General features: G+C 37.0%; 1 protein-coding gene across 5 annotated transcripts in view; it reads left to right on the forward strand.

The window, feature by feature from the left end:
• USP25 (ubiquitin specific peptidase 25) overlaps positions 1-17,804 on the forward strand; it is a 192,489-nt gene that overhangs the window by 54,155 nt on the left and 120,530 nt on the right. For all 5 annotated transcript variants that reach the window (XM_079766497.1, XM_079766498.1, XM_079766500.1 and 2 more), the window contains one exon: positions 9,368-9,491. In XM_079766497.1, coding sequence (XP_079622623.1) covers positions 9,368-9,491 — 124 coding nt within the window. The remainder of the gene's footprint in view (positions 1-9,367; positions 9,492-17,804) is intronic.

The raw sequence follows: 17,804 nt of genomic DNA on the forward strand, positions 1-17,804 counted from the left end.
AGTAATTAAATTTTCAATAGTAGGACAACAATTGGGCTTTTTAGTGCATCTTTACCTTTCATTCTTGAAAGTAAAAGGAAACACTTCAAGGAAAGCTTGCACTCTGCATATCCAGAAATTATGAAGCAGTATACCTGGTGTCCTTAAAATGCTTTGGTAGCATTCCAGACTGTAATTTAATACTCTGTTGAATTCTGGGGAAAAGCCCAAATCATTTGTAGTGTTAATTAACAAAAATTTTAGGCACTTTTTTTTTTTCATTACTTGGATCTCCAGTCCAGATTGGATATTGTGAATTTTCATGAGTGCCTCCCACCTCCATCTTAAATTGGAAATAAAATCATGTTGGAATTTTGCAGTAGAAAGTACTAATGCAAAGGGGACTAGGAAGCAATGCAAGATACTGAGATATCATAGGTGTACTTAGTTGTCAGAGGAGAAATTCTCTGAAGTTTTTGTGTCAAGGCAAACATGACCATTCCTATAAGGCCCCATTTGAAATTAGTCGTATTCTTTCTTTCATGACCATTAAATTCTTTTGAACTTCTTTAAAACAGGAAAAAAAAACAAAACAATATATGCCTACCAGAACGAGATGTACCACAATTGAGCTATTAAAGTATGGATCAAAAGATAAGAGGGATTTAGGTAGGTAATTTTAACACAGAAAGTAATGCCACATACTGGCTTAAGTTTTAGCGAACTTGGCAGAACACATTGGAATGAGTATTAAGTATTAAGAATGACCCTTCACAAATTTGGCATCAGTGTATCCCCTCCCCCAAAGAACTTGAATAATTTGTAAGGATTGTCTAGAAAGTGAGAAAAATGTTGAGGTTCTGTCCTAGAGCTCTGGTCTTGTTTCTGTTGCTTGGCCAGCCTAAAAGTGATTTAAAGCACAAGTGATAGACAGATCCAAGTCTTGTGCTGTCATTCCTGCTGAGGGTAAGACACTTACAATAAGCAGAGTAGGTTTCTGTTATTTGAACACTGACATTTTCCCCATGCCCCATATTTGTCAAGTAAGTAACTGCAGATAGAAAAATACATGCAGTGAAAGTTAAATTTCTTTTTACATCAAGATTTCTAATATGTAAAACTGTTTCAGAGATTCACCAAAAATCCAGGTTAATCTTACAAATGAGATGCTACAGTTGTGTGAAGTTACTTGCAACTGATTAGATGCAATTAGGTTTGCATTCTGTTAGGCATGTACTATAGGATGACTTGTATATTTTATGAATTTTCTTTAATTTTAGGCCAAAATTAAAGTCATGGTCTTTGCACTTTTTGTTGACTAATATAGAATGTTAACTTTAATTTTTTCACACACCATGTTGAAAACATAGTAAAATTGATGACAAAAATTATTTTCCTTACTTATCAATGCTAACATTATAATTTTAGCAGTTATTAAAAACAGAACAAGACCATTTAGAGCTGAACTGTTCAATATAGTCACAGGTAGCAACTTAAATTTAAATATAAATTAAATAATATTAAAATTCTGTTTCTTTGTTGCACTAGACACATTTTAAATGCTCAGTAGTAGTCACATGTGACCAGTAGCTACTGTATTGGACAGGTAATAGTGCAGATAATAGTACATTTCCATTATCACAGAAGGTTGTATTGGGCATTACTGTTTTAGAGAGCTCTGTTCAGTAGTAGGAAGATTGGAAAAGTAGGAACATCTTAAGAGCTGACTGAGGGCAGAGGAGAATGGGAGAGTGGAGTGGCAAACAGTTTACATTGCTTAGGTCATCGTTTTTTTAAATATATTTTTATTGATTTCAGAGAAAAAGGGAGAGGGAGAGAGAGATAAGAAACATCAATGATGAGAGAGAATCATTGATTGACTGCCTCCTGCATGCCCCCTACTGGGGATCAAGCCCACACCATGGACATGTGCCCTTGACCGGAATCGAACCTGGGACCCTTTAGTCCGCAGGCTGATGCTCTATCCACTGATCCAAACCAGCTAGGGCTCATCTTCCTTTTAAGTATTCCTTTGACATGATACCCTATTGTGTTATTTGTCTTTTCACTTTCTAAAAAAAAAATTAGATGGATAAACCATGCATCCCCAAGTCTAATTAGTTCTATGAAGATGCCTTACTAATTTTTATCTATTCCAGAGTCTAGATATTGATTTTTATTTGTTTAACCAATATTTGTTGATTGTCAAATATGTATCAGGTACTTGACTTTGTTAGGCTATTAAAAAACACAAGGAGTCTCAGTTTACATAGGGGGAATTCAGGCAGTAAACAATAAATAAATAATGTCAGGTAATAGTAAGTTCAAGGAGAACATTAGAACAGGGTAAAGGGACAAGGGTGACTGGGATGCTGTTGTAGGTCAGGCATGGGCTATGGTATTTTAGATTCAGGGCCAGTCAGGGAGTATATCTTGGATGAGGTCACATTTCATACAGATACCTGAGTGCAGTGAGGGAGTAGTGAGCCTTGTGGATGTCTGGGAAAGTACATCTCAGGCTAGGGCCTCAAGGCAAGAGTGGATTTGACCCAGAAGATGAATAGCGAGGGCACAATCATGATTGAAGCAGAGTGACTGAGGGTGAGAGTGGTAGTATTCTCATTTCCAATCTCCTGCTCACCATCCCTGTGTTCATATGTGCCTTTGTCTCTTTAAGGGCACTCCAATCCTTCTGGTGGTCCAGTGTTGGTTTATTTTTTTCTTTTTTACAGCTTTTCCTAGTTTCCTCAAACACCAATTAGTTTGCAGTTTTATCAGCTTTCATGTGCATTTTTTCCCCTTTGGTTGGCTCCTGCCCTGGTACATATCCTCCTATCTAATAAAGAGGGAATAGGCTAATTGACCCTTACGCTGTCGCAGATGGCGGTGCCCACAGCCAATAAGGAGGGAATATGCTAATTGACTGTCCCGCCCTAAAAATGGCGGCACTTACAGTCAATAAGGAGGGAATATGCTAATTGACTGCCCTGCCCTCAAAGATGGCAGCACCCACAGCCAATAAGGAGGGAGTATGCTAATTGAATGTCCCGCCGTCAAAGATGGCGGCGCCCACAGCCACAGATGGCAGCGCCCAGTCCCCTCAGCCCCGCTGGGGCGACAGGCGCGCGCCTGCCTCCGGAGTCCCCCAGTTCCCTTAGCCCCCAAGCCGCCCAGGGCCAGCCCGAGATGCAGGCAAGCCTTGGATGGTGGCTGCCCAGCTGCCCAGGGCCGCCCGAGGCTCAGGTAACCAGGGCCAGCTGAGGCTTGTGCTGCCGGCAGTGGCAGCAGCAGAGGTGTGATGGGGCGTCTCCTTCCCCTGATCACTGGGTTGCCTCCCGCCCCTGAGGGCTCCTGGACTGTGAGAGGGGGCCGGGCTGAGGGACCCACCCTCCAGTGCATGCATTTTCATGCACCGGGCCTCTAGTTCTTAATATAACTTCTCAAACTCTTGTTCAGCGCTTTAACTCCTAACTCCCAAAACAGAGTTCTTTCTACAAATATTACCCCCTGCCTAGAAATTTTTGCTGGTTGTAAATATAAATTTGGCTTATTAAAAAACAAGAAAAGTATTTTCCTTAGGTTTAGCCCTATGAATAAAAGGAAAACAATGGAAAAACTTTCTTTTTCTTTTAAAATAAAAATATTTATATATGTAGTTCAACTAGATTATGGTCTAAAGTGGCTTTGTGAACTAATGTAGATGTCTCATTGCCATCGAATATACTTTTTTCATTGGGAAATGAATTATGAGTTTAATAATTGCATACATTTGAAGTATAATTTATTGGTAAGTCGATGACTTTTGGAGGTAGCAAAGTGTTTGGTAGTTGAAGTTTTACTCAAATGGTAATTCTTTGGAAAATGAAAGATTTATTAGGGTGAATATTATGCTTTGTTGTATATATTACTGACTTCGTGTGAAAATGTTTTAATTTGAGCAGTCTTGAAAATTGGAGATGACTGTTTATAGGCTTTTGTAATGTGTGATTTTTCTACAGTGTTATTCAATTAACACTAACTGGCTTGTGCACCTGAATTGAGTTCACACTACTAGAGGGAGGGGTAGTTAAAATAAAGTTTATTGTTTTACCAAGGTTCTCCCTTAGCACAGATATAAAAATATTCATAATACTTTGGTATTTGGAGGGAACTGTTACAAAGACTAAATTGTTATAATTACTTTTGCCAATTAGAAATAGTTTACAGCCAAGCTTATTCCCTGTTCTTTTTTGTATATTAGCATTAAGAACATCACAGAGGGCTAGTTTTTATTGTGAAATTGGTAGTTCATTACATGTTTTATGAAAGTCATCCTACTGAATCCAGAAAAGGTTTAACCATTCAATTGAAAGAACATATTTTATTAATATCTGGTCTTACATGAGTAGATTATAATGGTCTTCTTTCAGGGTTGCCGTATTATTCTAAAATATCCTATGGAAAGAAGCAGCTTTGTTAAATAATGGGAATATAATGAAGACAATTATTGTAGTTATATTGAAACTACAAATAATAAGTAAACCTTCTTTATTGCTTGAAGATGCCCAGGTTTTCAGTTGAAGGCAAATAGTTTCTGGTCAACCAGCCTTTCTAGCATTGACTATCACTATTGCTTATTTGTCTGCTCAGACTCAACACTTCTGACACCAGCTGTGTGAGTTTTCCCCACAGATGACCAATTCTCCAACATTAGCTGGGTGTCCTACAATTCAATTTAATTCTGAGACTGTACCTGAAGTTAGGATCAGATGCCACAGGTTAGGGCCCAGTCCCATAGACTGCCACTACTTTAGGAGCCATTCACAGGTAGTGAGTCCCCAAGTTACGCACACTGCTGTTCGACTTGGCTACAAATTGGGGGTTCTCACAGCCCTCTTCTCAAGTTTGATAACTTGCTAGATTGGCTCATAGAACTCAGGGAAACACCATGTGTACTGGTTTATTATATAATAAAGGATATGATAAAGGATACAGATGAACAGTCGGTGAAGAGGTACATAAGGCAAGGTCTGAAAGGGTCCCAGGCTCACAAGCTTCTGGTTTGTGGAGTTGGGGTGCTCCACCCTCCCAGCATGTGGATATGCTCCCCAACCCCAAAGCCCCGAACCCTGTATTTAGTGATTTTTCTGAGGCTTCATCAGGGAGGCATGATTGACTATTAACTTAATCTTCAGGCCTTCTCTCTTCCCTCTGGGGCCAAAATTCCAAGCTTTTTATCTTGGCTTGGTCTTTCTGGTCATCAGTGCCCATCCTGAAGCTGTACAGGAGCCCACAAAGAGTCACCTCACTGGAACAAAGATGCTCCTGTCACCCAGGAAATTAATTCCAAGGAATTTAAGGGCTCTGTGTTAGGAGCCAGGGTCAAAGACCAAATTGAATAAAAAGTTACTCCTAAGCATCTTTCTCACATACCTTGCTCTTCGAATGGAATGTTTACCCTGTGCATGGTTTTATAACACTATGCATTGGTAGTTTGGAAAATAATTCCTTTCAAATATTGGAAGAATCTCTACATTATAAAACAAATTGAAATTATTAACATCACTTGATTTCATCCTATGTTAATAAAAGGGCAATATGCAAATCAACCAAAAGGCTGAATGACCAGTCGCTATGATGCTCACTGACCACCAGGGGGCAAAAATGCTCAACGCAGAAGCTGCCCCCTGGTGGTCAGTGCACTCCCACAGGGGGAGCACCACTCAGCCAGAAGCTGGGCTCACGGCTGGCGAGTGCAGTGGTGGTGGTGGGAGCCTCTCCCACCTCCATGGCAGCACTAAGCTGTCAGTTGGACATCCCCCAAAGGCTCCCGGACTGCGAGAGGGTGCAGGCCCAGCTGAGAGACGCCCCTGAGTGCATGAATTTTGTGCCTCGGGCCTCTAGTCAGAAAAGATTTAAAATACTGGGAAGAGATTAAGTTCAAAATAGTGGAAACAAATTTAAACAAAGTTCCAATTTTTGCTTGAAAATTCCATATTAATCATTGGCAACAAGCACTGTTAATTTGTTCTCTTCCGAGTGACAGGCTCACTTTGTTTACTTTTGAGAAAATGTCTGCCAAATACTGAAGTCTGAATACTCATAGTCTGTAGTTTGCTGGTGTTCTTTCAAGTAAAAATAGTGTCCAATTAAAAAGTCAGCCATTCAGCCTGTTGCCCAGGCATTGCATTGGTGTTTGCTCTCAGCAGCTGCATGCTCTGCATACACAGCATAAGTACTTCTGATTTCATCATGGAGTATCAATGAACATGTAAGCCAGAGTTTCAGATTTAATAAAAATTTCCCCTTTTTATCAAGGACTTAAGAGAAACTAGACTTTTTCTTTTTGAATAGTGAGTGTGTGTAGTTGTGAGTCATACAATGAATTGCTCACACACTTGGTTCTACTGCCTTGATTTATGCTAAGATGCAACAGTTTTAGGCACTGTTGTTTTGCATCATCAGTGCAAATGTGACCACACTAGAATAGGAAAGTAATATGTTAGTATTACCATGAGAATATTTTTTACTTAAGGAATCCCCTTTTCTAATAGGGTATGGGGATCCCCAAGGATCCAGGGACCACACTTGGAGAACTTCTAATATGGAGGAGAAACCACTTGATTTAATAGTTAGAAGACTTAAATAGAAGCCTGTCTACATTCTTTATTCTATATTGTTATACTTCATTTTCACAACCTTGGTTATCTCATTTGTAAAATAGGGTTAAAAACATCTTTGTTATTTGCTTTTATGGTGCTTAAAATAGATAAATTTAATTTATGGTGTTACAATAGATAAATTATGAAATGCTCAGTATAAGTTGTTGCTATTTCTAATTTAGTTTTCTGCTCTAGCCATTTTGGCTCACTTGTCAGTCATGAAACAGTCAACACTCCTGATTGTTTCAAAGAAATTTAAAAGAGGGGTTGGATTCTTCAGAAATCACTGGAAGAACTGCAGCCCAGCCAGCTGAGAGGACTCCCCGACCCTTGCAGACTGGCCAGCCAGAGAAGCTACTCCCTCTGCCACAGGCAGGATGGTAGTGAATCAGGAGGCTGCCTCGGGGACTACTGAGTTCAAGAACAGACCTCTGTAACTGGGGCCCGGGGAACAGGCCGCCAGGATTAGGTAGCTGCCCCTGAGCTATGCCTGGACAGTGGGATTCAGAGTTTTGCTGCCACGTCTCTATTGCTGACATCCCTTAAACAGAAACTGGACACTGGAATGCTCTATGGAACAACCATATCTGTTCAATCATATTGGAGACCACAGCCAAAAGCAGTAGGATAATGGTCTCCCCCTCGCTCTGCCTTCCAAATCTCATGTTTGTGCATCCAGTTGGGAGAACCTAAATTTTACCCAGAACTTGAACCACAAGTGGATTGGGAAAATAGGTTTGTTTGCTTCAATCTTTCCAGCTTTTGTAGTTGAAGATAGCACACTCGAAGGATGAAAAGAATGGAGTCTGTGGACTATTTGATTGTATCCCCAAAACCTGTCTTTCTGCTTCTTTGTGCTTTTCAAATAATTTCCTTTACTTCCATTATTCTCTCTTTACTCACCCAAGTTATAGTCATTACTTAATGGGCATGATTTATGACTCATTATATATTTATTTAAGATATGTTTTTTATTTTAGAGAGAGGAAGGGAGAGAGAGTGAGGGATAGAAACATCAGTGATGAGAGAGAATCATTGATTGACTGCCTCCCACATGCCCCACACTAGGGATCAAGCCCACAACCCTGGCATGTGCCCTGACTGGGAATCGAACTGGTGATGTCCTGGTTCATGGGTTAATGCTCAACCACTGAGCCACTCAGCTGGGCAATGACTCCTTTTAATAGGGCATTTTATGCCTCTCTAGTCCTACCTTTTTCTTCATCAGTTTTTATACTGGACTGGATGGCAACACCCAGGTGACATCCATCTACAGCTCTGGTCTAGTGAACTTGGGTTTTGTAAATCAGACTAAGGAAACCTTTGGCCAGCTGGTATATTCAGGCATATCCCATATTTCAGTTACTCTGCTATAACTTGTTCCATATTTTACTTGGAAATTTTTTTGGCTCCTACTTATTACATTTTTGTGAGACTTATTATACTCAGGACATTAAAATAACACCTTCCATAGGTAACTATTATTTCTAATATTTTTAATATTTTTGTAAGCTACTGTTTGGAGAAAAAAGTATGAATAACAATCAAAGTAGGCTTTTGAAACTGTTAATATACATTATTTCTTTCTCATTGAGTGTGGAATATTCTTTTCTAGTATCTGTATAAAACCCTCTAGCCAGATGATAAAATGCAGTTACCTTATTTCCAATGCCCTCCCCCTTTTTGTTTGTTTCTCTCTTGTTAAATTCCAGGATTACAGAGACAAAAAATAATTTTAACATATCTCAAATATAAATAAAAGAATGAATACAAAATTTGTTCAAAATATCAGTAAGCATAATCCCAACCACGCAAAGATAAGGTAATAAGAGCTATACTTCTTTCTCTTTCTCACCACATTGTTTTGTAATCTCCTACTTAGCAACATGTTATGCCTCCTATCATTGTTTAAATAATAATGGGAGTATTATTGGCTTCTTTTGGGTTAAGGAAATGGACCAGTTTACATTGGCAAATTAGATTAAAAAGTGTTTTTTTCTGAAGATGGTAATAATTATAGCTTTTATTTTTTGGATAAAGAATACTTATAGCTATCAAGACAGTTTTCTTTTGTTAGAAAAGAAAATAGTATCATTTATTTGTATTTTCTTGTTGTGAAATGAAATCTTTTTGTTAAATTTAAAGGACTGCATGTTTATTAAATACTTCAGAGGGTAGAGTGCTTAATATAGAAAGTAAAAGATCCTTACACTTCCTCCTCTGTTAACTGTCCTCCCCAAAATTAACCACTGTTAATGGTTCGGTACATACTTCCAGACTTTAAAAATGTATATATATGGTCAGTTAGTTTCTGAAACCTAATTTTAGAGAGCTACATTGTTAATTGTTATACTATGATAGATAATAGCTAGGTTGTATGGCTACACTGTAGTGTGTGTGCATTTGGGTTAACTTCAAAACATAAATGTAGATGCTTATGTTAATTTCAATTTTTGTTGGTAAAGAAACTTATAAGCTTTTAATCAGACACTTGGTAGTAAATATTGAGATTCCTTTGCAATGAAAATATTTATGCTCTTATTGTTTTAGGTATATTTTAGAGAAGAACATTAAGTTTTGAAGTAAAGCAGTTTATAATTTGCATTCTCTTCCGAGAGGCTCTTATACAGAATTAAGTTGGTGCTGACTTTGGTTTGAAAGGGTAATTGGGTATAAAACTCCATGATAAGAATTATCTTTCGTTTTGTTTGACTTTTAATTTTGAGTAAGATAGTTTTGCTTTTCAGATGTGATTGATCTCACTGGAGATGATAAAGATGATCTTCAGAGAGCAATTGCCTTGAGTTTGGCGGAATCAAACAGGGCATTCAGGGAGACTGGAATAACTGATGAGGAGCAAGCCATTAGCAGGTAAAAACATAATGTGTATAAAGTAGATATAAGTACTATTTATAATAGACATAATAATTGGCTTTAATTTCAAGAGGCACAAAGATATACTTTGTTATTTTAAATAAACTATTAATATACTTCAGTATTGTTTTTATATGTTTTGTAACCAAAATTTTCATATTCTAGTTCCATTTGAATTTGAAGCTTAGATTTTAGGATTTGAAGTGGCATTATGAGGCATATGTTTAGGTGTATAGTTTAATATTCCTTTGATTGTTTTTTCTTCTGCTAATCCCTTTTACATTCTCCAATTTAATTTATAATTATTTATAGCTAGAGTCAGCAAACTTTTTTTTTTGTAAAGGCCTATAGTAACTATTTTAGGCTTGTTACCCATATAGTTTCCATATAGTTTCTGTCAAAATCACCTCACTCTGGTGGTGTAGTGCAAAAGCAGCCACAGATCATACATAATTTAGTGATTGTGTCTGTGTTCCAATAAATCTTGGTTTATCAAAACAGGCTATCAGCTGGATTTGGCTCATGGTCCATAGTTTGCCAGTCTCTCATCTATATAATATGATGGTATAAGGTTTTTTGTTTTTTTAATATATTTTATTGATTTTTTACAGAGAGGAAGGGAGAGGGATAGAGAGCTAGAAACATCGATGAGAGAGAAAAATCGACCAGCTGCCTCCTGCACACCCCCTACCGGGGATGTGCCCTCAACCAATGTACATGCCCTTGACCAGAATCGAACCGGGGACCCTTCAGTCCACAGACCGATGCTCTATCCACTGAGCCAAACCGGTTTCGGCAGGTTGTTGTTTTTTTTTTTTTTAAGGAATTGACAAGATCCCAAGAAAAGTGATAGAATGCCTCTTTTGATTTAAATAGCCAAAACTTTTTAGTTTTAAACAATTTGATCCACCAAAGAATCAAATAAGTAAATTTGATTTTTTTTATCACCAAACAATGATAATTTTAAAAAAGTATTTAAATTATAACTAACTATAATCTAAACAACCCTTTGGAGGTGTTGGTAACTATCCAACTGAAGAAGAAATTTATCTTTTAAGAGGCTGATTTTCCAAAGGTACACAGCTAAGATGTGGCTTATACGCCAGCATTCTTTTTTCCCTACAACAGAGGATGGTCGCTGAATATATCAGCTTTCTCAGATAATTTCCCTTGGCACAATATCAATAGTATATTTCTTTTAAGTACTCTGAAATTACTGTATAGTAGGAGATTCTCAAAATACTATGTTTATGCTATGCACCTAATTTTTCTTAGTAATACTTTTAAATATCTTTAAATATTACTTTGGAAACTATCTTGTAAGACATTATATTAAAATGGAAAGAGTTAATTAAAATTCATTATTCTTTTTAGTATGGCTAATATCATTGTCAGTAATTTTAAATGAAAACAAAAAATGCATAGGCTATCTTTAGATATTTTATTTAGGTTTATTTTGTGAAGGATTTGGAGAAATTATAAAATTAGTTTTTGTCTTCAGAAAATAGTTTGAAATAATTACCTTGAGTAATTATAAACCTTGAGAGTATTTAAGCTTTGATAAGAAATGTTTAAGCCTGAAATACATGACTTGTATTTCATATTTAAGGGGAGTGATGATCTATTATGTGAACAAGAGGTTGTAAGATAGTATTAGCAATTTTATGTCACGTATTTTCTAATTTTAAAATAATGTGTACTAATTAGAAAGTAAAAAGTAAAAATAAAGGTTGGGGATTAAGACTATTCCTAATCTGTTATTAAGTTCAACCTATATATTGTTCTAGATACTCATTCTTTTCCAAGGAAAAAATTTTCTTAAGATAATTTATTTTGTATTCTTGGTCTTTTAAATTTTAATGTACTTTTAAAATACTAAATATTTTGTGACTATTTTTATTGTGGGTAACATTACAGAGATTTGGAATAGTGTAATTTTATATAAAATTATATTCTGTAGAAATAAAAAGTCATTAATTTACTGTTGCAAAATGTAATTTTTCTTGGTATGTATAGATTTTATAATTTACAGTTTTAAAATGTTAAATGCAAAATGTGCAGTTAATAAGCATGTATATAAATCACATTGTATCAGAAAAAAAGGAAGGTAAGAATTGTGGCTAAACTTTTGGCAGAGATATATTTGTTCCTCTGGGCTTTTTCAGGCTAGGACTTAAATTCAAAAGGGAAAATGATGCATTTTAATGGGGAAAAAAATGTCATGCTTAAAAGTAAATTTAACTATTTGTTTATTACCCAAGTTCAGATGACAAAATGTTGCCAAATTAAATCCTAGAATCATTTGACTATTTTTCTATTTTCATAGACATACAGGGTGGGGTAAAAGTAAGTTTACAGTTGTTCGTATGGAAAATAATACAATAATTAATAAATAATACAAGAATAAACTTGTTTCCCATACTCACAACTGTAATCCTAACATGAGTTCACATATTTGAAATACTACATTATTATATATAATTATATGAGATGAAGTCTGTCTTTTTATATCTTAAAATCCTGTGTTTAGTAACCCATGAATTTTATGTATGATCTCTTAAGTTGAACATTTTTATTTATTTATTTATTTTATAAGAAATGTATGTGATATTTACATATACATGTCTAAATATATAATTATATATATCAACAATTGTGTTATATATGTCATTTAAGAATCTATGCTTGCAAACACTATTAAAGTGTACTACTTAATATAATTACTTCTTACTTTAGTAAAGACTAAAATAAGAGTGAAAGAAGGAACCCAAAAGAATAAGTTTGGAACACTGAAAGTCACTTTTTGACATGATGAATTTGCTTGTGTGTATAAACTTGACCTTTAGTTATAATACGCTTTAGAATGTGGGAAAAAGAAGTCTCGGGCCATTGTATATGTCAGGTGGGGAGCTTTAATAGGAGCTTATTCCCCTCATTAAATGGTTATGCCAGGGGATGACATACTCACAATAAGGGTAAAATGAGAATCACCTCCCTCTTCAAAACCCATATAGCACTACAAAGTTAGTTGCCTTGGCTCTGAGGATGTAGGTAATTGGACTTGCCCCTGAGGAGTTGTATTATGGTTTTGAAGCTGAAATCTGTGTCACTTTAATGGTCCAATAAATCTTAACTTGGGAATTTAGTTTTAAAATGTGTTGGACTTGTGTTGTCTATAGTTCCTGGCAGAATCAAAAATACATTATGTATTTAAGAAGGTGTCTTTATCCTTAGCCTCAAAGAACCCCCTTCAGTAACTCTATAAGGCCCACCAGTCAAATTTACCAAGCATACTTGGGAAAATGTTACTGTGAGAATCAGCAAAAATTATAGGCAGCAAAAATGCACCCATGTTTTTAGATGTTGTGATTGATGGAATTACGCTTTAGCTTTTGTTGCGGAAAGTTGCTCAGAGTATAATGACACTCTTATTTTTCACCATAATTTTTTCTTTATTTTTTGCATTGATACTGTTACAGACATCCCCCATGTTTCCTCCATTTGTCCCCCTTCACCAAGCCCTTTCTTCTGGCCATCACCACACTGTTTCCTGTGTTCATGGGTTGTGCATATATGTTCTGTGTCTAAGCTTTTAAAGGAAATGCTTGAAAATATGACCTAACACATTTGAAACAGAATTGAAATATCTTGGAAATGAAAACTAAAATATTTTAAAAATACAACACAGGTTTAATAACAGATTAGAAATAGCTAGACTGGAAGATATATAAGAAGAAAGTATCCAGTCTGTAACAGTCAGCTAAAAAGATGGAAAAAAGTTGCAAGATATGGAAAATACACTGAATAGGTCTAACGTACATTAATTGATATTATAGGAGAGGGGAGAGTGGGTCAGAGGCAAAATTTAAAGATGTAGTCACTGAGAATTTTTTAGAAGCAAAGAGAAAAACCTGTAATTTCATAAAGCCCAACAAATCCCAATCACGAAAAGGAAAAGAAACTAACACTTAAACTCATTTTAATGAAAGTTCAGAGCACTTAAGATTGAGAAAATCTTAAAAGTACTTAGAGAAAAAGGTGGAATTATCCTAAAAATAGTGACAATGAAAGTGACAAATGACACAAGTTGACACAGACATATGAAAATAATAAAATAATTTCTAGTGAACGGAAACACAGCTGCCAGAATCCTGTACTGGGTGAGGCCGTGTGGGGTGGTCTCACCATGGGATTTCTCTTTGTGGTGAGGGCTCCAGAGGCAGTTCTGAAAGGCAGGGCTTGTTACTGTCTCCCTTATCCCCATGTCTCCCACACTCTAGATGTGGGTGCTTGGACTGCCTCCACTGCTGCAAAATCAGTGCATCCCATTCCTGTGGTTGTAATTTCTTCTTTTTTCCAATATCTTACTACTTGCACCCCACCTTTCATTCAGAAGGCCAGGTACAAGAGGAACAAAGGCATTTTTAGAAAATTACAAAATGCCTCTGATTTTGGCCAACATGGGCCACTGTATAGGAACTGGATGAGTAGTGTACTCAGCCAAGTAATCATTATCTTTATACTCAAGACCATTTAGTCCAACAAGGACATCCAGGTGTCTCAACTGGATTTAGGTTTGAGAGCCACCTGGAGGGTTTCCCAACCAGGACAGCCTAGAGTTGTCATTAGGGGAATGAAAAAAGCATCATGTCCAGGAATTGTTAGGGTGGAATTCTGAATTTAAAAGTTGACCTCTATAACTCCCACCCTTTTCATCCTGATTACTGCCTAGGAAGCGACTGTGAGGGGGAACTGCCTTAAGAAGGTGTGTGGAACAGGATAGGTAAGGGAGGCAGTTACACATTTTTTAAGATTGATTTGTGAGGATAATTTTAAGGCTCAAAATACCACATGCCCATGGATGGTAGGAAGTATGGAAGGTGCATCAAGTATTTTCACTGTCATTCTATTTTTGAGATGTTTTTATGATAAAAGGTACACTGTTACAGATTATAAATGGTTTATAAAAATTGAAAATATGAAACATTAGTTTCAGGGGCCACAAGGATGTGGCTAGAGTTGGCTGAACAGACATGAACAGCAGTACCTAACTAGAAAAAGTATCAACAACTTGAGGTACCAGTGATAGTCTTAAGACAGGTCAGAGCGAGTGGAGGGGGAATTGGTCAAAGGTCCAATGTGGTCAGTCTGCCAAGAGTGGGCAGGAGCCACAACCCATACAGTATAGCTTCCCTCACCGTTGAGAGAAACAGGTCAACTTTTGGCAGGAGTTTTATGTCCGACATAGTGGTAGGCTCGGTGTCAGAAAGAGTTCCTTAATTTGGACTAATTATGATTGTGGACATGTTGCCATGTTGGATATGATGACAGATTGCAGCAGTGGTGACCGTCTGGGTGATGCAGGCTGCATCACAATGGCTGAAATTATAAAGATTGATAATACCAAGTGTTGGTGAGCATGTACAGCAAGCATGTCAAGCTGGCTGTGAGTTTGACGTGCTTGAAGAACTGTCATATGCTGTTGGTGGAAATGTGTAATGATATAACCACTTTGGAAAACTGTGAATTTCTAATGAATTTCAGTATATACGATGCTAGGACTTTGCATTTGCACTCTTAGGTATAGACCCTTGAGAAAGGAATGCATAGTAGCTTTATTGGTAATAAAAACTGTAAAAAAAAAAACACCCCACAAGTATTCATAAGAGCAGAATAGGAAACAAGAGTGAATGTTCACTCAATGGCATTCTGAACAACATAATGGAAAACATTTTCCTGGTACTTGAAAGAATGTGCAGGAATCACCAAAGCAACATGTTGAGTGAAAGAAACTTGACATAGAAGAACAATTGCAATCTAATTTAGAAGTCAGAATGGTGACTCTCTGGGAGATGAAGGAGACACTGCTGGCTAAAAAGGGCATGAGAGAATTTTCTGGAATAATGGAAATTTCTATACCCTGATCTGAGTGGTAGTCACATGGTTGTGCACATATGTACAAAATGTCACTGATCAATATATTTAAGATTTTTGTCTTTATTATCTCAATAAAGTATTATTACCAAGAAAAAAGTATTTAGCTGTGTTAATTGAGAATCAATATACAAAAATTATATTTCTACATATAAGAATAAATGAGAAGATGAAATTTTAAAAAGCTATCATTTATAGCACAAAACTGTTAAAGACTAGGCATAAGTTTAATAAAAATGTGCAAGAATTACCAAGAAGAATATTATTATACTAGAGGCCCGATGCACGAATTCGTACACGGGTGGGGTCCGACCTGCCTGCCCCCAATGGGGGCCAATCGGGGCCGAGCCGGCACTGGGGAGGGCAATTGGGGGCGGGGCTGGCCGGGGAGAGGGGCCATGGTGGTTGGCTGGCAGGCCCCGCCCCCTATTGAGGTGGGGTGTATTGGGGGTTGGTCGGCTGGGGGGAGGGGCTGAGAAAGGTTGAGGGGGCCGATCAGGGCCCCTATCGGGCCTGTTGGCCACTGCAGTGCACATCATAGTTACTGGTCGTTCATCCTTCTGTCCTTCAGGTCGCTTGGCTTTTATATATATAGATGTCATTGAAATAGATTAATGAATAATATCTCCTTAAGATGACTTAGGTTTAGTGTGATCTCAATAAAAATACCAATGATTTTTTTTTTTAAGGAATGAACATGATAATTTCTCCCTTCCTTTTTTCCTTCTTTCCCTCCCTCCCTCCCTTCTTTCTTTTTTTTTTTAGTGTACAGCATAAATGAAATGCCTATTTCCTCAAAGTGGACTTAGATGATTTAAATGGGTTGTTTTCAACATTAACTGCTATAATGCAATTTAAATAACAATACAAAAAAAACCAAGCACAAATAATGACCCACAATCAGTACCACGAATTTTTAATGGAAAGATGAATATTTACCCTACGTAGATGCTTTAAACATTCAGTGTGATGTGTGGAAGAGAAGACACAGCATCTTTTTATCTGTATTACTGATTGCATGGTCATGACCACTGTTGGGAAGATAAAGCCTGTGAAGTGTAGTGGGGTTGGGTTTTGATTTGTGGCTCTAGGGGTTGCCTTTTGGCATGTTACATTTTGGTCTAGCTATTTCTGAGCTATTTGAAATTTGCAAATTTGTTTTGGTGTTGTGTTTTTTTTGTCTACCCTTTCCCGCCCTTTCTGTCTCTACTGGCAGCCGTAATACTTGGAATGCAGCTGTTGCATACTTTAAACTTTAAAGCATGGGTAGTACCACTGGCTTTACTTTGTGAGGCTAGGAATTTGGTTTTATAGAAAGTTTATGTTTGATATGCCAGCACTGGACTAGAGAAAGGAATACAGGTTTGGGAATAGAGTAGTCTTTGGGCTACAGGTTGGGCTTTTGCTTTGTTTTTATATCTTAGGTAACTTTGAGAAGCAATGGGCATGTATCTCTTGAGCCCTAATCAGTTATTACAGTTTGTATCTAATTTTATTCTGTAATGAAAGGTATATAGGAATGCTGGGGGAGATGGTATCTTTCCCTTCAAACGTTCTCTGTGGAGTAATAATACAAATAGCATAGGCAAGCTGCTTTTTCCTAGAAAGTACATTTGAGGCGGTACATTCCCCCAAGTCCTGTCAGGGGAGAGAGTAGGCAAAGGAACTAAAAAGCTTTCATTATCTCATTACATTAAGGTAGTATTTACATTACACTATTTGTATGAACACATACAAATGAAGAAGTGTATTTTTTTTTTTGGTGGAAGATGGGCTATATGGAAACATAAAAAACAAAACAAAACAAAAAACACCTCCCTGGGTTTTAATAATCTTAACCAGATCTGGAAAAAGAAGAATAGCATTATCTCAGTGCAGTTTAGATATAAATTTGTGTTGGGTAGTTGACACTTACGGGGAATATGAAACCTAATTTTACTCAGTCTGGTCTTGAGGCTGAATCACATTTTGTTATTTTGTGACTTATATATGGATTTTAATTTTTTTTTTTACGTTTCAATTTTTTTATTTTATTGTTTAAACTATTAATAATAGTAGTACATATGTCTCCTTTTTTTCCCCAATGACTTTCCCCTGGCCACCCCTACCCCCCGGCACATGCCCTCACCCCAGCCCCCCAAGTGTCTTGCATCCATTGGTTATGCTTACATGCGTGCATACAAGTCCTTCGGTTGATCTCTTACCTCCTTCCCCCAACCCTCCCCAGCCTTCCTGCTGTAATTTGACAGTCTGTTTGATGCTTCTCTGCCTCTATATCTATCTTTTTGTTCATCTGGTTATAATTTTCTTTATTATCCATAAATGAGTGAGGTCATGTGGTATTTTTTTTTCCCCACTGACTGGCTAATTTCACTT

Source organism: Cnephaeus nilssonii, assembly GCF_951640355.1.
Source record: "Cnephaeus nilssonii genome assembly, chromosome: 3".
Taxonomy (NCBI): Eukaryota; Metazoa; Chordata; class Mammalia; order Chiroptera; family Vespertilionidae; genus Cnephaeus; species Cnephaeus nilssonii.